This window comes from Oncorhynchus mykiss, chromosome 28 (genome assembly GCF_013265735.2).
Source record: "Oncorhynchus mykiss isolate Arlee chromosome 28, USDA_OmykA_1.1, whole genome shotgun sequence".
In the NCBI taxonomy this organism is placed as follows: domain Eukaryota; kingdom Metazoa; phylum Chordata; class Actinopteri; order Salmoniformes; family Salmonidae; genus Oncorhynchus; species Oncorhynchus mykiss.
In genome coordinates, this window is record NC_048592.1 from 19,490,710 (window position 1) to 19,517,290 (window position 26,581).

The window sequence follows — 26,581 nt, forward strand, 5'->3', positions numbered from 1 at the left end:
CAAAGGCAAGGTCACATGAGCACATTTTATTTGTCTTGCATATGGTAATCAACTTATTGGAAACAATAAGTTACTACTCATTCACTATCAAGTTATGTTGACTTACAATTAAGATGACTATGGTCACATACCTTTAAAATAACTAAAGAAAATTGGGTATATGGAGGGAACATCACACAAAGCAGGCAGATGAGGAATTGACCCTAGAGTTACCTACATTACGCTGTGGTTGTCAGTATTGATTTGAGGATATGAGTAGGATAGAGCTAACTGTACAAAAGAATGTAAGATAATTACAACAAAAATACAAATGGACATTGAGGTTTTACAGATGTCTTGGTGAATGAGCTGGTGTTATATCAAGGAGTGTCAGTGCAGTAACTTTTCCAGTTGCCCTGACATCTCAATCATGAACTAACATAAGCCTACTGTACTGTACATTACTGACAACAAATGGTACTTTGAAAGGAGGATGTAAGCCATGATATGACAAAGCTTTCAAGTTATGCAAAACTTGATAACTCAGAACAATAGCTATTTGTATATCATCACCTCATATATCTCCCTACTAGAAATACATTCTTTATAGATCTCTATGAACCAGCCAAATTATGTAGGTTTTCGCCTTCTCATAAATGTCTATTTATGAAAAGGCACACAATTCATAAATTTACCAGGAAATATTACAGTCCTGATCCATTTTATCTTAGAAAAATGGAATCAATCATACAAGCAAACAAACAAAACATAATATGGTAACATGATCTACTTTAAATAGAATATAAGCACAGTAATTGATATAGTGAATATACTGTAGTATTCAGATTGTCTGCAGATGGCCCTCCTGATTCAGTTCAGATTTATAAGTATAGTTTTTTTTTAAGATGCAACAGTTGAGATGTGCCATGCAAAACTTGAAAATGCTCAATGAATTGAATAAAGAGGTTATTTTCTTCAATACCAACAGGAATTCCAATTAGAGATATGCATGAATTCTTGGATGAATTAAAATGCCTTAAAATCCTCTGTCTTTAGAGGGCAGTGTTACACTTTCTCCCTGAGTGCTGTACTGTATTGCAGGGTTTCCCAACATCAGTCCTAGCCCCCCCCCCTGGTTTTTGCCCTAGCACTACACAGCTGATTCAAATAATCAACTTGTCATCAAGCTTTGATTACTTGAATCAGCTGTGTAACGCTAGGGGCGAAAACTAAAATGTGCACCCAGGGGCGGCCCTTGAACTGATTTTCGGAAACCATGCAGTATTAGACCTACTGTGACCACAATCATCCCCATACAATATAAATTAAACTTGACACATCAAACATACACATTATTTGTTCCAACTAGCATACGCACATGTACATATCCAATACATTTTTTTCTGCACTTCTCTAAGCAAAAGGCAGCATTACAACAACATAAATACAGTGAGGAGTGTAACAACACAGATTTCCTTGGATCATGATGGATCTGGAAGTTAGCAATAATACATGTCCATTTTAGTGAAGAACCTGAATTACCCTTCAGTTGATATGATCCGTATCTAAGTGAATGAAGTGCTGTTGTATGATAATATTTGTTTTAAAGTATAATGCCATTATCTAATCAATTTTGTCATAGTGTAAATACCAGTACTTATATGGCTTGTCCATTTCCCATTCCATCAATGCAGGGTTGCACCACAGCAATGCTAAACATAGAAATAAGGGACATAAGCTCATTCACATGAACAGAATATAACATAGTAGAATTTAAAGTATTTAAAAGCAATCATAGATAGTCATGTATAGGCTATTATTAAAACTGTTTTTTCTTATTGGTCTATTTCCATATAGGCAGATGTTTACGAATTGCTATATAATATGCTTCACTTTTGTTTTCTTTTTGCTTAGATTCATTTCTCATTTCCCTGAACTAGGAGGCCCTTGCTTGTTCCATATACAGCATGTCTCTCGGTTGACTTGATTGAGAACGGTGCAAAATCTAAACAGATACAATAACATGAGATGGAATTGAAACTTTGCTAATTAATGCAAGCCATATCAAGTACAGAATATGACATGACATTGATACTGCTCGACCAATGATGAGGCCTTATATAAAAATCCCAAAGTCTTTCCACATTCCCCTCTTCAGTCGATGTCCTTGTTCCACCACACTTCAGAAAAAAATATTCAGCAAGCTAAAAAAAAAGAAACTTGCAATGTACAGCTAGCTGCGTAAAAAGTCCAGGACCATAAAGTACAATTTGTTCATAAATGTCCTCATTCATACTAGGTTGTTTTTTTGCTCACATTGGAGCCTTATAGTGAAAGTCACTGTTAAAAGTTCAATGTCTGCAGCAAGCAGCAGTTCTCATAGGTCTTCAGAAACAGTGATGTTATCAGAAAAAATTATTGTCAAGCCATGCAGACAACTTATTTTTTAATACATTAGTGTGCTTCATCTTTTTGTTCTTCATAGACAACAGAGAGTCTGTTCAATCTTTCCTTGACCTTCCACCTATACTAGTCACATGCTTGTTTCACAAGATGGAGATAGACTTCCATCCAGAACTATGTGGTTTTCCTTTTGGCTGTTGCCTGCCTCTCCTTCACCGTTGCCAGCAACAACCACTTCCTGAGTTGTGCAGTTGGTTGATTTAGGTGACAAAGGGCTGAAGACAGCGGCCCTGTCCATGTGATTTCCCCTGTGGCTTAAGCTGGAAGGCTGACCTTCGCCCTCCAAGCCCTTGGCTGCATCCTCGCCTTGGCCTGACTCTCCTGGAGCCCGTGGGCTGGTCACCGGGACCTGGCCTGGGGGTGGGGAGGGCTGGTATCCTTGTGGAGACAGAGTAGCACAGGGAGGCGTTGACGGCATCTCTGCCTGAGATTCAATGAAATTCACTTTTAGAGCTTTCGTCTTCTGTGGGTTGCCTTTGAGAGAACTGCGTATGTTTTCGACGCTCATGTCAAAGCTTTGATTATCCTCCCCCTGTGACTCCCTCTCTGGATTGCTTGAGACAAACTCATAAAGACCCTCCTTGATGATGGTAGCCGGTGGAACTTTCTCTTTGGTTTTTGGTTCCATAGAGCTGATCTGGCTGAGGTCGAGGGGAGGAGGTGCCTTCCGTCCTGCTACGTTAGGGAGGAGGGCACTGCTTTCTGCCACACTGAACTCTGTAGTGCAGCTGGCGAAGCTGTCCATGCTGGATGGGCTCCTGAGGTCACCACTGACTTGTTCCCTAATTAGGGGGGGCTTTAGTCCAGAAGACACCACCCTCATTTCCATTTCTTCCTTAAGCTTCTGTCCTTGTTCATGTGGAGCTCCCGAGCCAATGTTGGCAGTGGTCGTCATCTTGTTGTACATCTCCTCCAATATCTTGGCATTCAGGTGCTGTGGGCTGGTTCTTAGAGGATTGACCCTATCTGGAGATCCCAGTTGAGCAACCTCTTTATACCTCGCCTGGGATTTTGGACTAACCTCAGAGATGCCTTGCCTACTGCTCCACCTACTAGGTGAGAGATGGTTATCCATTGGCCGTTTCTCGTCACCTTTCTCCACCATAACATCCGTCAGCTCCATACTGCGAGCGAACGCATCCTTCAGATTCATAGACACAATACTGCCATTCCTCTTGGCCCGCTCCAAGGCCTCTCTCCTCTTGATGGCTTTCTCCTGTCTCTTCTGCTCCCTGTAGAACTCTGAGAAGTTGTTCACAATGATGGGGATGGGCAATGCAATGACCAACACACCTGCAATACAGCAGAGCCCACCGACTATTTTACCAAGAAGAGTTTGTGGATAAATGTCCCCATAACCTACAGTTGTCATGGTAATGGTAGCCCACCAGAATGAAGCAGGAATACTAGTGAATTTGGTGGCATCTTCGTCTTTTTCAGCAAAGAATACCAGGCTGGAGAAGATCATGATGCCCATAGCCAAGAACAATATCAACAGACCCAGTTCATTGTAACTGCGCCGAAGGGTGAACCCAAGGGACTGCAGTCCAGTGGAATGTCTGGCCAGTTTTAAAATTCTTAGGATTCTCATGATACGGAATATCTGGACCACTCGTCTGACATTCTGGAACTGCAGAACACTCTTGTTGGATTCGGTCAGGAAGAGAGTTACATAGTAGGGCAGGATAGCGAGTAAATCAATGACGTTCAATGGGCCTTTGCTGAACTGCCACTTGTCAGGAGAAGAGAGGAAGCGGAGGAGGTACTCCATCGTGAACCAGGCGATGCACACAGCTTCAACATGCGCTAGGCTGGGATTGTCATTGACCTGTCCAAACTCATCAACGACTTGTAGCTCTGGCAAGGTATTGAGTGATAATGAGATTGTTGATAGAACGATGAAGAAGACGGAGACAAAGGCCAGGAACTGAAAGACAAAGAAACAAAAAAAATAGAAAATGAGTCATGATCAGATAGCTGAGACAACTCTTATTACACACAAACATCAGTGTATGTGTGTGTGTGTGCATACTGGTTACTTATTCTAGTTAACCTGGTTTCTCAGGACTAAGCCTTCCTTACTAAGATGGATGGAAAACATGAATTATGCCTTCAAGTGAACAGATAGTAAGTGAGATTGATATTTGCTCACATTTAACGTTGCCAGGAGGATCATTAAGAGCAGGTGCTGTATTTGCAGCTAAAAATCATCAAGCAGTAAGTCCACTGCGTACTGTGCTTAAGGTCTAGTGATGTTGTTTAAGTAAATCAACTGTACTACACCCCAACTGTCATTTTTGTCTTCATTAACTATATTGCCTAGGCCAAGGGTTGTTCTCCCCATGCAACCACTTAACTCTACAGTGTCCCGGTGGGGTGGTCTGACAGAGGCATCATAGACTCGTAAGGTACCCTGACCACACAAGAGAGATTTCTTAGCGCATCCAACCATAAAGTAATTTTGATATTGCTGGTAAGTTACTTAGTTACTTAGTTACAGTATTCACTCAACACTACTTACACCAAATTTGTCTTATTTACTACACAACATCCTTTGATTAGATGGTTCTACAACATTACATGTCTATATACTGTACTGTATAAGCCAATAGATAAGATGATGTGAGCAATACCAGAAATGGTTGTGTAAGGCACAGATGACAGAGCAGAGGGCAATATTTCCTTACATCCATCTAAATGTGGGCGGCAGCAGAGGCTCTATTATGGATTGATAATCAATGTTTAAAGCAGATATCCTCTCAACTCTGCAGCACATTGTCCACTCCTTCCTTAACCGAAGAAACACTCAAATCAGAGATATCTGATACAGGAAACAAACAAATCACCACTTATCACATCAGTTAATTAACAGCATATAGATTTCTGTCTGCTATTTCCTCTATGTCATGGTTCTAAGAAGTCTTTGTCAACGGCCATTATGCTCAGGTTAAATTAGCACTAACATGTGTAAATACCAAAGGTTGTTGTAGGTCAAACCTGTGAGGTGTGTGTGTGTGTGTGATTGCGTGTGTATGTTCACTTCTTCATCAAGACAAGGGCACGGGTTTAGTTCCCTGAGGAAATAATCAAATTCTTATTATATCTCTCTTAGCTATCCCTGGTCGGTCCAGCCGCCCTCCTTCCCTTCCTGGGTCCCCAAGGCTGTGACGCTGTCATCGCATGGGCCTGACCTCCCTGCAATACTCTCTTAATCACGGCTATAGAGGAGAATTAACCCCAGGTTACAAAAGAGTCAGACACCATAATAGATCTGCATATCCAACTCCTGTGTAGAAACACAATCAGTTGTGATTAGCAGAAAAGCCCAAAAACTATGACATGAGAATACAGTATCTGTATGAGATTCAATCACACAGACAGTGAAAGACAAAGAAAAAGTTGCCGGTTTCATTTAAACTCGTCTTAAAGGATTCACAGGTGTTTGAATGAGATAACTAATTCAATAAAATGACAGTTCCCTCATTGCAGGTAATAGAGTTAGGAGTTAGAAGTAACTTTTCAAGATGTGATCATTACTTTGCAAATAAAATGCAAGGACATATTTGCCTACACAAGGTATATCCAAACGGGTTGTAGTATTTAGCACAGTTGATGTTCACATGACAACCTTGCTGCAGTGCTGCAGGACGTAACACGACTAATTGACATAACTGTGACCGCTCTCCACATCTCCAAGTGCTTTATGCAAACACCCCCAATTTGCATATTGTGAAATGAGCAATACTGTATGCGTGCAACAAAGATGTGAGAGTATGAGCTTAAGTCTCAATATTGGCATAGTGGCTGTATTGGCAAGCACCTGTAGTGTTTCAGTGTCATTAGTCCTTTAAAATATGAGTGCAATGAAAGTGAAATGCAGTCTTGCCAGGGACAAGTGGGGGAGCTCAAATTACTGGCTTAGAGAGCTATTGATGAGACTCTTGGCCTTGTGAGAGATGGCTACACAGAACAATCCCTTTCTGGAGGGGTTTCCCCTCATCCCATGATGCAAATGCAAATATAGAGTTTATAACCTATCATGGATTCTCTTATCATTTTAAAACATAAATATAATAGTTGTAGGCTAATACATGCTAACTTTTAAGTTCCTGCACATAGCCTATAGCCATACATACGCATTGTATGGATCACAATGCGTTGCATTAAATCAATGATTATGCACAATCAGCTTTCTATGCACAATATCCTGTCTGCGGCTTGCATTTTTAGTGGGTGTGTTTGGAATGACAATGTTGACTGAATAAGAAGTATCAGATTATTGGTTGATTCTTCCTGTTGAGGAAAGAATGAGTAACCACTTCTAACCTCTCTCTATCCTTACTATAGATAGCCACCAAATCCTATTACAATTATCCTGAAATGTCCTCCTCACAGAGACAAGCACATGCTGAAGCTCCCATACTTATGGCCCTCTGGAGAAGGGGAGGGTTTGTACAGACTTATTATACCCGCATCTATATATTAAGTGAATAAATCACAGATATGTTAAAGAATGAAAAATGTCCTGAAGAGCACCTAAGGTGACTTATGGTGGAGAGTGGCCATAGCTGTGACAGCCTGTCGATGCCACGTGAGTCACTGACAAGCGCCTGCATCCGTTGCCAGCTACTTCTGAGAAAGCCTCCTGCCAAGACCGAGCCAAGGACTAGCTAAGAATCTACTCTATCACACCTGAGCACTGATCCATCAGGCAAATTGACACTCTATAATCATGATATACTGCAGGGTAGTTTGGCTTGTAAATATAAAATCAAAATTGTGCTTAAAATGAGCCACAACTGGTGGGAAAACATATCTGTTGGTTCCAGTAATAAAGTACCGTGATCCATACAAGTATTGGTAATGCTGATTTTTCTGAGCAATTATGTGGTTAGTAGCAATGGGTAGGCCTACTTCCTGGTATTTTGATAGTTATATAGTTGTCATGGCGCCTAGTGGCAACCAATGCAGATGGCTAATGTACATTCTGTACATATATAATCATATTTAATGCATGCAGAGTTGGCAGTGGGACAGTTTTTCATTGCACAGGAGGATACTTCTGAACATGGCTTTAACCAGGGTTTGAGTTTTAGTGAGTTCCAGAAGGGGGTGGTGTTTTTAACATTGATGCTAATTTACTGCATTCTATACAATTAAAACACTTTAAAAATGCTATTTGGAGAACAGCAAAAACAAGGAAAAATTACCCCAGCCATTATCACCTTGGCTGCTGTGGGTTCTATCATCTCAGTCAATCTACAAAAGCCTATTATTTATACAATTGTACTGTTAAACCCCTGAAAGGGGGGGAAATATGATAAATGATTCACACTGACACGTAGCATCAGCGACTGCTCAGTCAGTTGTAATGATGAATTGCTCTTTACCTAGATATCTATTTTTTTCAAATTGCATTGCATTCACATTTGTATTTCTAGGCATTACTAATGAAGCTCTGGACACACAGACATCAATGGAGCACATAGATTTTTGTATTTTTAATTTTTTAAGCTTTATTTAACTAGGCAAGTCAGTTAAGAACAAATTCTTATTTTCAATGATGGCCAAGGAACAGTGGGTTAACTGCCCATGCTCGAGGATTAGTCCAACGCTTTAACCACTAGGCTACCCTGCCACCCCATTACCGCTTTCACAATAATTATTACAATATTACTTAAGATTCTGTATGAATATCAGTGATGTAATGATAAAAAATGGTAAGTAATGGATAAGACGAACAACCACCGATATAAACAAACCCGCATTACATTATTATTGTACTGTGTTGTTTGCATTTTGATTATATTTTAATGTAGGCCTATAGGGCAGATAGGCCATGTGGAAACGTTCATATTGAAACATGTCTTATTTTTTGAGTTCCTAACAGGGGACCCCACATGGGGCCCTGTCCCCAAGTTTGCGAACCATTGTACTAACCTCTCTCTGCTTGCTTCCTCCTTTTATGTCTCCTATGCTTCCTCCTGCATGCATTGTAGCCTGCCTCAGCCTCACCACTGAGCACCACATCACTGTCTGTGTTTTGATACACCATCCAAAGTGTAACTAATAACTTCACCATGCGCAAATGGATATTCAATAGGTGCTTTTCTTTGCGAGGCATTGGAAAACCTCCCTGGTCTTTGTGGTTTGTGTTTGAAATTCAATGCTCGACTGAGGGATCTTACAGATAAATCGTATGTGTGGGGTACAGAGATGAGGTAGTCATAAAACAATCATGTTAAACACTATTATTGCTCACAGAGTGAGTCAATTTAACTTATTATGCGACTTGTTAAGCAAATTTTTACTCCTGAATTTATTAAGGCTTGCTGTAACGAAGAGCTTTTAATTTTTAATTAATTTGATTATTTTTTCGAAAAACATCTGTTGTGTGTAGACCAGTAACAAAACAAATGTAAATTTAAGCCATTTTAAATTCAGGCTGTAACACAACTAAATGTGGAAAAAGTCAAGGGGTGTGAATACTTTCTGAAGGTACTATATCTCTAAGCGACTACCAGTTGTGCACTCATTCTCAGAGAGTCGGTTTTTGTTTGTTTGGGGGATGTCTGTAGACACGGCAGGAGATGCGGGATAATTTAAAGATGGCCTTTTGTACGGCATCTCACAAAAACACTGTCAGCAGCACCTCTAGTGTTGCCCACTTCTCCAGTGAGCCGTCTCCGAGCTGGGGTAGTTTGTTTCACGTATCAGGCCCTCGGGCTGTGCAGCGAGAGGGCGGAGTGAGCCGTTTGAAAGAGTGGTGAACGTGCTGCTAAAAAGGCAAATCCGGGAGACAAATCCAGGGGACGCAGGCGAATATAACGAACATTCCACTGTTCATGATTCCACTATTTCGCAAAGAGGCGTGATTAGCATTCTGAGCTTTGATCAAAGCTGTGACCAACATTGACCCATAATTAATTTTCTTTATTGTGTACAAAATATGTATACTTTTTTTATTCGAAAAATGACAGAAGTCCGGACCTCGGTGTCCTCATAGTTACGGCCATGCTTCTGAAGGAGGCTGTACTCTGTGGGGAGCTCAAACTTCACCGGATCCCAATACAGAGAAGCTGCAGACGGCGGAGATGCACTGATAACATTGAGCTGCCCGCCTGTCTGCCTGCCCTTGGACATGCTGACCTGACCACCATCTCCGCTGACCATCTAGCTATGAGCGTCTAGATCCTCTCATGACCGCAGCTGCCCATCCGCTGGAGGCCTCGAGAAGCACTCAAACAGATTTGATCGATCTGATCTAGCTACTGTTGTAGCCTATATTTCTGTCTAAATACTTGCTATTGTTTATTTTGCTGAACAAGCGCTTTGAGATTTTGTGAGTAAAGTGCTATAAAAGTTGAATAAATAATAATAATAATAATACACAATCAGTAGCTACCTTCAGGTAGTATCCATCATACTTGTGCTTGGTTTGATGAATCCTAAGGGGGAAAGTAAATATTTATTTAACAACTATTTTACTACAGTTCTAAGTAAATACCAAAGAACCCAAATAATTTGAAAGATACCAGATGTAAGAACATTTTAAACCCTTTTAACTGAAACCGCTTCAAAGAAAGGTGTCTGACATTACACAACAGAGACCTAGAGAGGGAGTCTGTCATTGTGTGATGCAGAGGGATGGATAAGACAAAGCCTCTGAAAAGCCTTGGCTGTAGCCATCGCGTGATGCCGGGATTGTCTCGGGCATGTCAGGATGAACACCCAGTCTGGCCACAGTCATGGCTGCTGAGGTTAAGTCAATGGTCATGCAGCATTATGCCTATTGGCTGTGATGGCAGAGCTGCTGGAGGTCTCATTGGTCAACTGTGACCTGAACTATCACCCACACAAGTGAGTCAAAGGGCAATTGGGATCGAGTTATATGAAAGTCCATTTTGTCAACACTAACTAATGTGGCATAATAGCTGCCAAATGGTAGGACCTTTGCACCTTGGCCTAATCTAAATCCATGCTGCTTCACATAGAAATGAGTAATAACCTTGAGTGACTTGTTGCTTTGTACAAGAAGAAACAACACAAAGGAAAATACTATTTCACAGGCAGGACACAGGTCAACATTCATCATTATACGCTTACATTACTTTTCTGTGAAAACCAGACTAGTGGGCCACTACCATGTGTCTTTGTCTTCTCTATGAAAAAACATGGCATTTATGTCATTGAGAACACTTTGCCTTCTTCAGCAAACACTCTATAAACTATACCCTCACAAATAAAATTTAAAAAAATCAAAAAATAATTGCTAACTGACATTTACTCCTGAGGTGCTGATCTGTTGCACCCTCTATACCCACTGTGATTATTATTATTTGACCCTGCTGGTCATCTATGAAAGTTTGAACATCTTGGCCATGTACTGTAACACCCCTTAGAGCCTGGTTCCTCTCTAGGTTTCTTACTGGGTTCCTGCCTTTCTAGGGAGTTTTTCCTAGCCACTGTGCTTTAAATCAAATCAAACTTTATTTGTCACATGTGCCGAATACAACAAGTGTAGACCTTACTTACAAGCCCTTAACCAACAGTGCAGTTCAAGAAGAGTTAAGAAAATATGCACCAAATAAACTAAAGTAAAAAATAATAAAAAGTAACACAATAACATATCAATAACGAGGCTATATACAGGGGCTACCGGTACAGAGTCAGTGTGCAGGTTAGAGGTAATTTGTATATGTAGGCAGGGATGAAGTGACTATGCATAGATAATAAACAGCGAGTAGCAGCAGAGTACAAAACAAATTAAGGGGGGGGGGTCGGACAATTTTATGGGCTTTCCTCTGACATCCTGGATTGTAGGATGCTTGGCACCAGTGATGTACTGGGCCGTACGCACTACCCTCTGTAGCGCCTTACGGTCAGATGCCGAGCAGTTGCCATACCAGGCGGTGATGCAACCGATCAAGATGCTCTCAATGGTGCAGCTGTAGAACTTTTTGAGGATCTGGGGATCCATGCCAAATCTTTTCAGTCTCCTGAGGGGGAAAAGGTTTTGTCGTGCCCTCTTCACGACTGTCTTGGGGTGTTCGGACCATGATAGATCGTTGGTGATTTGTGACATTTGCTGATGTAAAAAGGGCTTTATAAATACATTTGATTGAATGATTGCTATGTGATATACTACCAAAGCACTTAATACAGAGTAATTCACTCATGGGCCTTGCGTGCGTGTGGTGCATTTAGATATAGTCTAGGTCGACAGACATCATTGGTGAGGTTGTGGGGGTGGAAGGAGCAGGATTAGCTTCCTCCTGACCTGATCTGTAGATCTGCAGAAACGTAATTACGTGAACAGTGATCTGGATACAGAGAAATCGCTAGCCCACGTCTTGAGAAGATTCCAGGGCAGGGCATGCGTGTGCAAACAGGGAGCGAACGCCAAAGGATCAGCAAATACTCTGCCACAAAACACCTTTGTGACTCAAGTGTAAGGGTGTTCTTTGATACGCTGTGAAACAGTCATAAAACACCTGTATTGTTCTTCTCCTGCATTACATCCTGGATGGTTTTTACCCTCCAACAGTCCTGACAGACAATCTTTACCCACTAAAAGAGCACTGTCTGTTGCTGCCAAATCTCTCATTAAGCACTGCAAATGACAGTCTCCTCTTTGGCCCTGGAGCCCTCAGTGGAGTTGAACAATTACCATTGAGACACATTGGCTGTGTTTTTATTGAAATTCTAAAAAGGAACTAATAAGGTGAATTATAGACAACATACACTAAGTACATGTACAGAATATGTTACAGTACTTCATTACTTTCTCAAATCAGATATGGCTATGGGTATCTACAACAGTTATTGTACAGTATTACCATATCCGTCCATAGTCTTGTACATGAAATACCTTTTTCACAGCAATAACAATTTACAATGTTCCATATAGATAACATATATAAGTTCATATAACACTACAGATTACATTTTTGTTCCCTCAGGGGACAATAAAGTAATTTGCATTTGAGGTCAAATAGATGTAGCCATGTTCTGTATTTAGAAACGACCCTTTGGATATTTTAAGATCCAACAAAGGAATCCATTCCGGGGACCCAGTCTAAGACCTTTGAGTATTATACTCTGCTAATCCACATTTTCATTCAAATATGCTGCAACACTAAATCCTTATATTCATACACAGAAATCCCTCAAAACAAAACCAAGAGTATGATGATTGATCATGACTCAATCTGAGCATGATGCTCTATGTTTATGAGTGGCGGAGGTTTCCAATACATTAGGTGAGAGGTGGGACTGCGGGACAATGGGGCTAGTACACAGGCTGAGCTGCCTCTGCTGTGTGTCTCTCTGTCCCAACCAGGCTCCATGCATGTGTGACCTGGACCGGCATGGTGCAGTCCTTGGGAACATCTGGCTACTGAGAGGTAAGCAGATTAATTGAAAGATCTGGATTTCCCTCATTAAGCCCTGGCCAGGTCCGTCCTCCCACTCAGTTACGTTTAGCTCTTGGTTTGCTGCTAAACTTCAAACAAAGGCTCCCAGGAAACGGACAGAAAAAAATCCAGGGAATATTGTTTGTAGAGGTTCAATCAGGCAAAACACAGGGATTTGTCCAGCTATAATCTGTGACAGGAGTTTGGATTTACAGCAACATCTGAGAGGAAATGAACACGTGTGGAAGGCAGAGAACTGAGGCTCAACATCACAAATGTTATGGTGATGACATAAAAGAGAAACACCACAGTCAAACAGTGTTACGGTTCCACACTTGCCTCAAACCGACCTCACCTCAAGTCCAGTAGCATTATCGTGATCTGACTGCCAAAGGCTAAATGTAATCAACTAAACAAATTCATTGAGATGAAAGTATGCCTGTAAAATGTATGCCAGTACACAGCCAATAAAATGAATCCTATATAAAATATTTATTCTGAGCCAATAGCAAAATGGCTGACATACAGAACCTACTTCCTCTGAGGCATACCGGCCATACAGCAAAGAGCCCACAGCTTATAGATCTGATAGACAACGAGACAAAAAAGCAACAAGACAAACAACACAGTGTAAAATTCCCAAGGAAAAAAAAGGAAATACCACATCAACGCAAAGGATGTAAGGCTTGAAGGTTAGATTATTTCTGGCAAACATTATCACTGCTGCAGGCCGTCCTCGGAGGGGAAACTAACTCGGCAAGGAAACCCAAGAACGTCTTGATCAATATCAGGAGGTATTTATGGAAAAGTGACATGGGATATATTGGATTGGCTGTGTTTTTATATGGGAGATGTAGCTGGAACCAACCCACCACATTTTTCAAGGAGCTTCTGCTGAGTAAGGGACACAGTGGAGGAGTGCCATTTCATTTTACAGGCCATTGTACAGCAATACCAACTAGAAAATGGTTATATAGCCTTCTAAAGACCATTACTAAACCAATATCAAGCCTTATGTGTTTGCGTGTATGTATGTGTATATTTTCACTATTGATAAGGGATGTACCACTGGATTGTAATTAAACCTAAAATATGACACTTCCTTAGAAACATAATGAAACCATTTTCAATTATCAATAGACAGTGAAGCTGCATATAGGCACACGTTTTTTTAAATCAATATAACATTGCGGTATCAAGACAATTTGCATAGATTTCACTGTTCATTACTATGGTGACACACACCATGCTATTACCCCCCCAAAAGAGGCTTTATTTAGATCATGTTGGCTCAGGCTACTGTTTCTGACTGTGATCCATGTAAACCAGAGCCCACTGGATTGTGCTCAGTGAGTTGCTGATGGTGGGATGGTTTCTCTTTGTGTGAGGGGAAAAGGGAGAAGGCCATGATTATAGTAATTAGTCAAATAGATGCGCCTGATTGGTCATCACGACGTACAGGCCAACCACAAGCTTAGTAATTAAGGTGACATGACCATGTGACAGATTCAGACGACGTGATGATTGGGCAACCTGTAATTAAACACAGTGTGTAAACTGAACTGATATTTAACCAAATAAACTAAACCAAATGTCCAAGGTATTCTGTTTTAGAGACAAACGTTGGATCCTGCAATGGCTACATGCACACCACACACTATCGCATGGAGAAGAACAGACTGCCACAGCATACTTACACATGTTTTTTTTTAATGTGCTGTTTGTGTCATCTGCTAATGCAGAGCTAATTTGCATATGACATACAACTATAATAATTTGGTATTTTGTTAGGATCCCCATTAGCTGTTGTGAAATCAGCAGCTACTCTTCCTGGGGTCCAGACAAAACATGACATCATATATAACACTAATAGACAAGAACAGGACTACATACATTTAAAAATGGCACACATAGGCTACATATCAAGACATACACACAATATCTAGGTCAAATAGGAGAGAGGCGTTGTGCCGTGAGGTGGTGCTTTATCTGTTTTCTTAAATCAGGTTTGCTGTTCATTTGAGCAATGTGGGATGGAAGGGAGTTCCATGCAATAATGGCCCTATATAATACAGGGAGCTTTCTTGAATTTGTTCTGGATTTGGGGACTGTGAAAAGACCCCTGGTGGCATGTCTGGAACAGATGACCCTGTTCGTCTCATGTGCTGTAGGCCTACAGCCTGCCGACTGCCGTCAAATAAATCATATTACACTCACCACCCTCAAGCCATGCAATCAATTGTACACTCTTAGAAAAAGGGGTTGTTCAGCTTTGTTCAACTCTTTTTGGTTCCAGTTCCCTTTTGGGTTAAAGGTAGCATTTTGGAAGGGTTCTACATGGAACCGAAAAGGGTTCTACCTGGAATCAAAAGGGTTCTACTGGCAAACAAAAGGTTCTACCTGGAGCCAAAAATGGTTATTTAAAGGGTTCTCCTATTTTTTTTTTTTTTTTTTTTTTTACCTTTATTTAACCAGGCAAGTCAGTTAAGAACAAATTCTTATTTTCAATGACGGCCTGGGAACAGTGGGTTAACTGCCTGTTCAGGGGCAGAACGACAGATTTGTACCTTGTCAGCTCGGGGGTTTGAACTCGCAACCTTCCGGTTACTAGTCCAACGCTCTAACCACTAGGCTACCCTGCCGCCCCTATGAGGACAGCCGAAGAACCCTTTAAGGTTCTAGATAGCACCTTTATTTCCCTAAGAAAGAGTGTATGATTTTTTAAATGAACACCATTTATTTTTTTCAAGTACAGATGTAGGATGTTAGTTTGACCAAATTCTCACATCAGGAAAATAATCCTGCAGCAATGGATTATAATTGTATGGATTATAATTGTATGGATTATAATTAATGAACATTTTTGTAGAGGTTGAAACATTTTTGTTAGGAAAAATCAAGGTTAAAAATGTTAAGTGGATATTACAAACTTTAGAAGCCTTTTTAAACCTTGAATACAACCCGCTGGGCACAACAAGTCATTTCAACATGGACATTTGGGTAAGATGTGGTTGAGACGTTGATCAATGAGCTTTCAACCTTTATTTATCCACTCAAAAAGACATACAGAAATTTGTTGAATTCTCAGTGTGTTATCACTATGCTTACAACCAGACAGTCATGGCCAAAAGTTTTGAGAATGACACAAATATGAATTTCCACAAGGGTTGCTGCTTCAGTGTCTTTAGATATTTTTGTCAGATGTTAATATGGAATACTGAAGTATAATTACAAGCATTTCATAAGTGTCAAAGGATTTTATTGACAATTACATGAAGTTGATGCAAAGAGTCAATATTTGCAGTGTTGACCCTTTTTTTCAAGACTTCTGCAATCTTCCCTGGCATGCTGTCAATTAACTTCTGCGCAGTCCATTCTTGCATAATCAATGCTTGGAGTTTGTCAGAATTTGTGGGTTTTTGTTTGTCCACCTGCCTCTTGAGGATTGACCACAAGTTCTCAATGGGATTAAGGCCTGGGAAGTTTCCTGACCATGGACCCAAAATATCGATGTTTTGTTCCCCTCGCAACTTAGTTATCACTTTTGCCTTATGGCAAGGTGCTCCATTATGCTGGAAAAGGCATTGTTTGTCACCAAACCGTTCCTGGATGGTTGGGAGAAGTTGCTCTCAGAGGATGTGTTGGTACCATTCTTTATTCATGGCTGTGTTCTTAGGCAAAATTATGAGTGTGCCCACTCCCTTGGCTGAGAAGCAACCCCACACATGAACGTTCTCAGGATGCTTTACTGTTGGCATGACACAGGAATGATGGTAGCGCAGGGGATTCATCAGAGAAAATGACTTTTTCCCAGTCCTCAGCAGTCCAATCCCTGTACCTTTCGCAGAATATCAGTCTGTCCCTGATGTTTTTCTTCGAGAGAAGTGGCTTCTTTGCTGAGAAGTGGCTTCTTGACACCAGGTCACCCTCCAAAAGTCTTCGTCTCACTGTGCGTGCAGATGTACTCACACCTGCCTGCTGCCATTCCTGAGCAAGCTCTGTACTGGTGGTGCCCCAAGCCAATTTCAAGTCTTGCCATAGATTTTCAACCCATTTACAACAAGCCCAAACTGTAACTAGGCCATTCAGGAACATTCAATGTCGTCTTGGTAAGCAACTCCAGTGCACAGTTGAAGTCGGAAGTTTATAGACACTTAGGTTGGAGTCATTAAAACTCGTTTTTCAACCACTCCACAAATTTCTTGTTAACAAACTATAGTTTTGGCAAGTTGGTTAGGACATCTACTTTGTGCATGACACCTGTAATCTTTCCAACAAGTGTTTACAGACAGATTATTTCACTTATAATTCACTGTATCACAATTCCAGTGGGTCAGAAGTTTACATACGCTAAGTAGACTGTGCCTTTAAACAGCTTGGAAAAATCCAGAAAATTATGTCATGGCTTTAGAAGCTTCTGATAGGCTAATTTACATCATTTGAGTCAATTGGAGGTGTATCTGTGGATGTATTTCACGTCCTACCTTCAAATTCTGTGCCTCTTTGCTTGACATCATGGGAAAATCAAAAGAAATCAGCCAAGACCTCAGAAAGAAAATTGTAGACCTCCACAAGTCTGGTTCATCCTTGAGAGCAATTTCCAAACGCCTGAAGGTACCATGTTCATCTGTGCAAACAATAGTACCCAAGTATGAACACCATGGGACCATGTAGCCGCCATACCGCTCAATATGGAGGTGCGTTCTGTCTCCTAGAGATGAACGTACTTTGGTGCGAAAAGTGCAAATCAATCCCAGAACAACAGCAAAGGACCTTGTGAAGATGCTGGAGGAAACAGGTACAAAAGTATCTATATCCACAGTAAAACGAGTCCTATATCGACATAACCTGAAAGGCCGCTCAGCAAGGAAGAAGCCACTGCTCCAAAACTGCCACAAAAAAAGCCAGACTATGGTTTTCAACTGCACATGGGGACAAAGATCGTACTTTTTGGAGAAATGTCCTCTGGTCTGATGAAACAAAAATAGAACTGTTTGGCCATAATGACCATTGTTGTGTTTGGAGGTAACAGGGGGAGGCTTGCAAGCCGAAGAACACCATCCCAACTGTGAAGCACAGTGGTGGCAGCATAATGTGGCTTTGCTGCAGGAGAGATTGGTGCACTTCACAAAATAGATGGCATCATGAGGAATTTAAAATAATGTGGATATATTGAAGTAACATCTCAAGACAATCAGTCAGGAAGTTAAAGCTTGGTCAAAAATGGGTCTTCCAAATTGACAATGACCCCAAGCATACTTCCAAAGTTGTGGCAAAATGGCTTAAGGACAACAAAGTCAAGGTATTGAAGTGGCCATCACAAAGCCCTGACCTCAGTCTTATAGAAAATGTGTGGGCAGAACTGAAAAAGTGTGTGTGAGCAAGGAGGCCTACAATCCTAACTCAGTTACACCAGCTCTGTCAGGAGGAATGGGCCAAAATTCATCCAACTTATTGTGGGAAGCTTGTGGAAGGCAACCTGAAACGTTTGAAAAAAGTTAAACAATTTAAAGGCAATGCTACCAAATACTAATTGAGTGTATGTAAACTTCTGACCCACTGGGAATGTGATGAAAGAAATTAAAGATGAAATAAATCACTCTCTCTACTATTATTCTGACATTTCCCATTCTTAAAATAAAGTGGAGATCCTAACTGACCAAAAATGGAGAATTTTTACTCTGATTAAATGTCAGGAATTGTGAAAAACTGAGTTTAAATGTATTTGGCTAAGGTGTATGTAAACTTCCGACTTCAATTGTATTTTATTTGTGACATGTCGACATAATCCTGTAGTTTAAATTTCACGCTTAAAACAACAGTTAACTTTTTTTCAAATCCAATGTCTATTCCGTACAATACGTTGACAAATAAGGTTGATTCAACCAGTTTGTGCCCAGTGGGCAGTTTGCATTTTCTAATGAAGATCCTACATTTGTACATTTAAAGCACATTTATGGATCGCATCTCTGACTCATTCAATCTGCACCCTTCCAAAAAGTAGGAAAATCACATTGCAGTAGATCAAACTATTGTACAACAAATGAAGTCGCCTTTGTTTGGCAACTGAGTAATATTGAACAACCTCACCGAAGAGTGTAACTGATGATTCACATCTGAAAAGGTCCAGATGAACCTCTGCCATAATGGAATGAATTTCTCTCAAAGTTGGTATAAATCTGGGATAAAAAGGTGAGTCGTCATTTGAAAGGTTTAACCAGCAGTTTCTAAAAAGAAAGGGGATGGCTCATGCTTAGAATTTTAACAACTGGCTTCTGTAGTGGAATGTGAAGGGCATTTAAATGACTTAACACCACAATGTAAACTGTATATGAAGTGAAACATAGTATGAGAAGTGATGGGATTATTGCTTCCCTGGAGATAGAAAATCAGCTAATTGTGGCTTTTAATATCAAGGTAGTTGCAGAGTGAGGAGAGGGGAAGAGGGATGAGAAATAGTTATATAAATGGCAGCAAATTACCACACAGATGCCTGTGGCATTTTCCTGCGCTGCACACTGCCATGCTTGGGTACACGATCTGAAGGCAAAATGGATTATGCTGAGAGGTGCAGTTTCCTTGCCAAGACTCAAAATCCCTCATCCAATATATCAATAACAGGATAACATCCTTGATGTGAATATACTCATATATATACAGTAAATGCCCAAAATATCAAGAGCACTTAAGTTGGGTAATGTGACAGGAAATCAATCCATTTCCATTTGAAAATGGATAATAAAGTATTGCTCTGAGTTGACCAGGTACCCATGTACATTTTGTTGACCTTTTCTATCCAGTGTGTTAATTGAGGTGGATTGAAAGATGCCTCTCATTTTAGATTGAGAGGTAGACAGCACTCAGTGGGAGATAGATTTCTGTTCAAAACAATCATGTGCACGCAAAATCTTTGGAGAACAGTTTCACCATGTACAACATTCCAATCTAGTCAAGGCTAAAATAACCCTGTACTGCTATAGTGCATGTCCAGATTGCAACAACTGAGCCACATGAGTTACAGGTGAAAAACCTGTACCTCTATTTGAGAATAATGCCCTATGACATGTTCAGCTCCAATTGAAGGTCAATTGACATAAATGGATGAAAGAATCCAATTTAAAAGACAACACATTTGGGAAAAACGATTATGCTATCCAAGCATTCTGTCTAACCTGCCAAAGGGACAAATTAATCTCACTCAAGCTTTTTAATCATTCTTCAAGATTAAATTGAGCGTGATAAGGAAACATGCTCCTGCCGTCTGCACTATCTCACAGTCATTAACTCAAATTAACCAGTGGGCACTCAACCTGTATCTATTCAACAAGTACTGAACAGGAACTAATCATGAAGAGAGGAGACTGCTTTTACGTCATTTGTTAATCTTATAGCAGCAGCCAACCCAACTGCAGTAATTGCTTAACAGCTCTACCGCACACGTGACCCCCGCCCGGGCCGGTCGGCATATTGCAAACCCAGCTCGCTGTGAGCCAGACGGTGTGCAGCCTTCACAACAGTCTATTTGCAGAAGCAGCCTGGGTCAAACCCCCAAAGAAGATTAAGTCTCACTTCCATCACCCCCTACAGTACTGAGCCGCACAACCAGGCCTCAGCAAAACTAGGGACACACCCCATTATGTAGTAGGCCTACCTGTATGAGAACTTGATGGCTGTCATAGCATATAAAAGTATGTTAAAACTGACTGATGTGTAGAATTGAGGAGGTGGTGAACAGTGGTAGGACAGGTAGGACTGGTAGGACAGGGCAGGACACAGTAGGCTGTAAGCAGCTGACACTCACATGGAAGTCACACACGCACTGTGTCAAGGAGTTATTCACATTTGCTAAAGTTTCCAATGTTTGTTTGTATCATTGGAAAATCACACAGAATTATCTTGAGACCCGTTGGAAAGTTGTTTCCAATATTTTCAAAATAAAACATTTTGATTCTATACGCATACCAAATCAAATACTGTACTATAGGTAATAAACTGGAAATAATATTTGACAGTATTAAACAGTAGCCTCACAAAATTGTGAATGACACTTCTTCTGGAGTAGTAATTTGATTTGGTCAAGCAAGGCCCCTTTCCGTTCCTGTCAGCAGTTGTGTGTGATGTAATGACAAGAGCCCTGAGTGGATGCTGTGTCATTGTGCTGACTCACAAAATATAACTGACTGGGAGCCAACCATAACATACTGCTCTGTTGTGACAGGCTGGGTATACCCCATGGCCACTCCTCCGGTATCTCGAGTTAGCGACACACACAGCCAGTGTCCTTCCCTGTGCCTTATGCTTTTCCATGTCCTTTCTCGGCCAAAGGAGGCAACACACCCTGGCATTACCCCTGTGCTTTAAGCACTCCCTAAGCTCCATGTGCTAGTTAGTGCTACCCCCATGCTTCCTTCCACAAGCCAACAGGAGCTTAGTGTCTGTCATTGGGGGGCAAGGGATGCCCTATCTTACTTCACTGTTCACTTAATCGTTACAAATCACCAAGCTCATTTCACAAAGACCTTTGGTCTGATGGCACTGCACCCATCTCTGGGTAGTCAGGTTTCAATGTACCAGTTAATAAATACAGTACATGTATGTGAAGTGGAACATGTTTCAGGTTTTGGAGCCCGTCAGCTTGAATTACATGATGTCCATAGTGACTCAAATATTGCACAAGGACAAAATTCAATGAAAATGATTGCCCAGTCGGCAGTTGCCCATCTGATTGACAAAATCAACTCAGCATTTGTCTCCATTCATCCATGTTTCTCCATGCAGGCCTATATTAAAGTCACATGATGTGACCACTGGTACAATTACTACCTTGCCTAGTCAAGGAGCGACCTGTGATGTCACTGATGAATGCGATCAGGAACTGACGCCAACCCTCTGAGCAGAACCTAGACAACCCCTACATAACACGTGTAACCAATGTTCATAAAACACACTGCAGTCTGTTGAGTGTCCTGCCAGTTTACTGAAGCAGGATAATGGGGACTGACCCGTGTGTGAGCCAACAGTGGGTTCCCCTGACCATCTGTCACCTCCAGCACCTCCTCCTAAAACATGTTCCTATCAGGCCTACTGCTAAAACTCCTAACAGACACTAAGCACCTCCTCTTGAATTAGGTGACTCAATGTTATTAAAATAAAATAAAAACGTGTACACTGCGCTTACTTATATCACTTGTGTTTATTAGCATAACTAAATCTAGTCTCCCTAAAACTCCAGCATGGTTCTTCAGAAAACCTCCTGTTTATACCATTTGAGGTTGGCAGTGGACTGAACCATTAGATGCTTTAGATTTTGCCCATAGAGAGGACAAATGTGCAATTGTGGGAATACAATGCATTACACTTCCCCACTCTAGTAAAAAAAAGAAGATAAAAGCATGCACATTAAACCGTTACTAATGGGTCAATTGACTGCTTTTCTTGGACTGAATTCTGGGAAGCACAGGACACATGGTGTACCATTGGGAGTGTGTATGCAAGACAATAAATAAAGCTGCTGTCTGTAAAATATTATTTAACACTTTATCACATTAGACAGATTCATATAAGACCTTAGTCCTGGAGACATAGATCCAAGAACTAACTTGAACATGAATACTAAACCATAATACCTAACCTTACACTGCAGGCATTTGGTGCCGGAGTTCATATGATCAACTGATCAGCATATACTAAAATTAACTACACTAAAGAAAAATATAAACACAACATGTAAAGTGTTGGTCCCATGTTTCATGAGATGAAATAAAACATCTCAGAATTTTTCCATATGCACAAAAAGCTCATTTCTCTCAAATTTTGTGCACACATTTCTTTACATCCCTGTTAATTAGCATGTCTTCTTTGCCAAGATAATCCGTCCACCTGATAGCTGTGGCATATCAAGAAGCTGATTAAACATCATGATCATTACACAGGTACACCTTGTGCTGGGGACAATAAAAGGCCACTCTATCATGTGCAGTTTTGACACACAACACAATGCCACAGAGGGAGCGGGCAATTGGCATGCTGACTGCAGAAATAACAACCAGAGCTGTTGCCAGAGAATTTAATATTAATTTCTCTACCATAAGCCTCCTCCAACATTGTTTTAGAGAACTTGGCAGTACATCCAACCGGACATCCAACCGGACAACTGGAGACCACGTGTATGGCGTTGTGTGGCCAAGCGGTTTGCTTACGACAACGTTGTGAGCAGAGTTCCCCCATGGTGGCGGTGGGGTCATGGCATGGGCAGGCATAAGCTTCAGACAACAATCACAATTGCATTTTATCAATGTCCATTTGAATGCACAGCGATACCATGACGAGATCCTGAGATCCATTCTCGTATGATAATTCACTGCCCCATGTCAGAAGGATCTGTACACAATTCCTGGAAGCTGAAAATGGCCTAGTTCCCAGCATACTCACCAGACATGTCACCCATGGAGCATGTTTGGGATGGTCTGGGTCGACGTGTACGACAGCGTCAACCAGTTCCCGCCAATATCCAGAAACTTCTCACAGCCATTGAAGTGGAGTGTGACAACATTCCACAGGCCACAATCAACAGCCTGATCAACTCTATGCGAAGGAGAGGTGTCATGCTGCATGAAGCAAATGGTGGTCACACCAGAAACTGACATTTTTTTATCCATGCCCCTACTTTCTTCTTTTTTTTACAGATGCATATCTGTACTCCCAGTCATATGAAATCCATAGATTAGAGCCTAATGAATTCATTTCAATTGTCTGAGTTCTTTATATGAAAGAGTAACTCAGTCAAATCTTTGAAATTGTTGCATGATGCGTTTATATTTTTGTTTAGTATACATGTATTGGTTAAGAGTGCAAAATACTGTGCATCAATATACAGCATGTGTGATATTATTCATATACTGTATTTGTTTAATGTATCATCTCAACTGTACAACACACAGAGCAGTATGCACTAAGCACACATGAACCATAATCTTCCGGGTTCTTTCTTATCTGATTACTTCATAGGTTAAAAGAGGATTAAGCTGCTGGTGGCACAATATTCTCCTCTACTGTTTTGATTGAGTTGGAAGTAAAGAGATATCTAAAGACAAATTCAAATTGGGACACAAGATCTGTTATTAATAAACAAATTGATCAAATTCCATATATCTGATATATTGAGATTCACTTCATACCGAGTTTTGCCAGCAGCTGAGCTGAAGTTGAAAACGGGTTAAGGAGGTCTAGCCCCTACAGTACTCCCCTACTTTACTGCAACCAAGATCATAAATTATGAGACTACATTATGAAATTAGAGAGATTCCTGCAAGCAGCTATGATACCATGGGATGGGATGGATTTGGACTGACCCATAGTCAGTAGGCCTAAACTCAACCCAGGTCAACGCTTTGGTCTTACCTTAGCAGCAAGAGAAGAGCTAGGCTTCTCGAGGAGGTCCCACAGCTTCTGTCTCTTGTCTGGACAGCAGCCTTCTTCCGGCTCCTCCCCGTCCTTTTCTCTGAGCGACTCGGCCTCCCTCCTCAACTCCTCGTTCATCTGCTCCTTCTTCTGGTGGTACCTGGCCTGGCAGCAGGATTCCAGGTAGATCTCATCTATACCCCAGTAGTCGAGCTCCTGGCCGAAGGACAGGGCGCACATCTCCTCCATCATGTGCAGCTTCCCTGTTCTGTAAAAGTTCAGAATGGAGGAGAATGCCCCTGGGTGCCTATCGAAGAAGTATTCATTATCAGTCAAGCTGTAATCGTCACAGATTTCCATTAAGGTTTCATGGGTATTGCAGTCTCTGAGTTTACCCAGCCTGGTCCTGGGGAGACGGTCCAGGGTCCTCCATAGGACCTCGTGGACCAGCCCCCCAACATTGATGCGGACTCTTCTGGATCGAGCCTTAGTACGGATGATGTCGATCGGCTCTGGTGGGAGTGAGCCTACAGGACGTGAGTTGCTTTTGGGGATCCCAAAGCTAGCTCTCTCTGCCATGATGGTCACAGTTCAGGTGTTATGCTAGGTCAGGTCAAATCCACTGACCCCTCAATTAGGATTGGGCCCAACAACTTTGAATGTGAGAGGAACTTCAAACCGGTTTCCCCATGGCTTCAACTGAAAGAAAAAAAATGAAAAAAACAGGGACACTAATTTTACCATTAGTTGAGGACAAATGTGCATCTGAATGCATCATCATTTTTGAATACCTGATTTTAAAATATCCCCATCAGTTTATAATGACTACATGTAAGCAGTGACATAATTTACTAACTAGTGCTCATCAAGCCTGGTCATGGGGACCCACAGGGTGTGCATGCTCGTTGTGCCCAGTAGGCCTCAACTAATCAGCTGATCAACACGCCCTTGACTAGTTAAATCAGGTCTGTTAGTATAGCATGAAAATCCAGACTGAATTATTATCCTTAGCGTGACTCAGTCTAGATTTCCAGGCTAGTGTTATTACATGGCTGGAACAAAATCCTACACACCCTGTGGTTCCCCAAGACCAGGATTGAAGAACAATATAGCCAATCCATTAAATAAATGTTATGTGAGCTCATGGTATTGCAGAACCACCCTGAAAAGTTATTCTTTATCAAATAAAATAAAGAGTGCTCTATGCATTGAAGGCAATAGACCTAAGATTGAATTGTGTTGGCTTAAGTTAACCATAAATCTCACCGCAAGTAGCCTATTACACTTAGCTACACTCTTAGAAAAATGTGCTATCTAGATTTTAAAAGGGTTTCTTCGTCAGTCCACATAGGAGAACCCTTTGAAGAACCCTTGTTGGTTCAAGGTAGAAACCTTTTGGTTCCAAGTATAACAATTTTGGGTTCAATGTACAACCGTTTCCACAGAGTGTAGGCTACTGTTCATGACTTCATAATAGCCTCCAAGCTATTTATACAGGAAACTCTAGGGCACTCGTTTTAACCAATTTACACTAGATTTGGAGGGTGTCACTTGGAGGGTAAATTTTACCCAACTCTGTCTTGATAGGTCTTGATAATAAGGCACTTTATTATAGCCTAGGATAAATTCTAAGAGGTAACATAGTTGTACTTTATCACCCCAAGGTTACTTATGTAATACACAGAAAACCTCATTCAAGATCAAATGGAACCAATATATGATTTGGTATCCTACCCAATATACCATATCAATTCAGTAACCTGAACTTTTCGAACATCTTATCTGGTAATCAAACATAATTTATTTCACATATAGTCTATTATGAACGTCTTTGCATTTTACACAACCTAAATAATAGAGCAGTAGATAGGCTAAAAAGATAAGATATTATTATTTTTAAACAACATTTCAGAAAAGATATGAAAAGTGAACATTTCAGAAAAAAACGGAGTCTAATATAGCCTAATAACAATCCGTGGCCTACCTTTTTGTATCACTCTTATCTTTCAAACCAAACTCCTCTCCCTCGAAGAGAATTGAAGAGACAGGTTATCCGTGATTAGGCTACCCTCCCATCCGACTAGTACCGCAAGCCGTCTGTAACTGGAGTAGAGGATATCTTCCACATTTTATCTTTGTCACATTTAGAAATAAACAGAGAAATATCGTCCTTGTAGTGAGAAAATACTACTACCAGTAGTAAAACTGCAAACGACACACTCCATGGGGATATGATAAGAGGTTGTCCTCGGATATCGAACATGTAAAAATAAACGGATGAGCGCACCATGGGGCTATCTGTATAGCAAGACGCACAGGATCGA

At 41.0% G+C, this 26,581-nt stretch overlaps 1 protein-coding gene across 1 annotated transcript; it reads right to left on the reverse strand.

Annotated features, from left to right (window-relative positions):
* Nucleotides 1-11: 11 nt before the first annotated feature.
* LOC110508692 (potassium voltage-gated channel subfamily B member 2-like) lies at nt 12-26,581 on the reverse strand. Its single transcript, XM_021589412.2, has 3 exons — nt 26,242-26,581; nt 24,258-24,956; nt 12-4,369 (listed from the first exon to the last, which is right to left on the reverse strand). The coding sequence occupies exons 2-3, from the start codon at nt 24,834-24,836 to the stop codon at nt 2,513-2,515; spliced, it is 2,436 nt and encodes an 811-aa protein (XP_021445087.2). The 5' UTR covers nt 24,837-24,956; nt 26,242-26,581; the 3' UTR covers nt 12-2,512.

Coding starts and splice junctions, on each gene's coding strand:
- LOC110508692 (XM_021589412.2), bottom strand. CDS start 24,836: ATGGCAGAGAGAGCTAGCTTTGGGATCCCCAAAAGCAACTCACGTCCT. Junction 4,370..24,257: donor GCTCTTCTCTTGCTGCTAAG/GTAAGACCAAAG, acceptor TTTGTCTTTCAG/TTCCTGGCCTTTGTCTCCGT.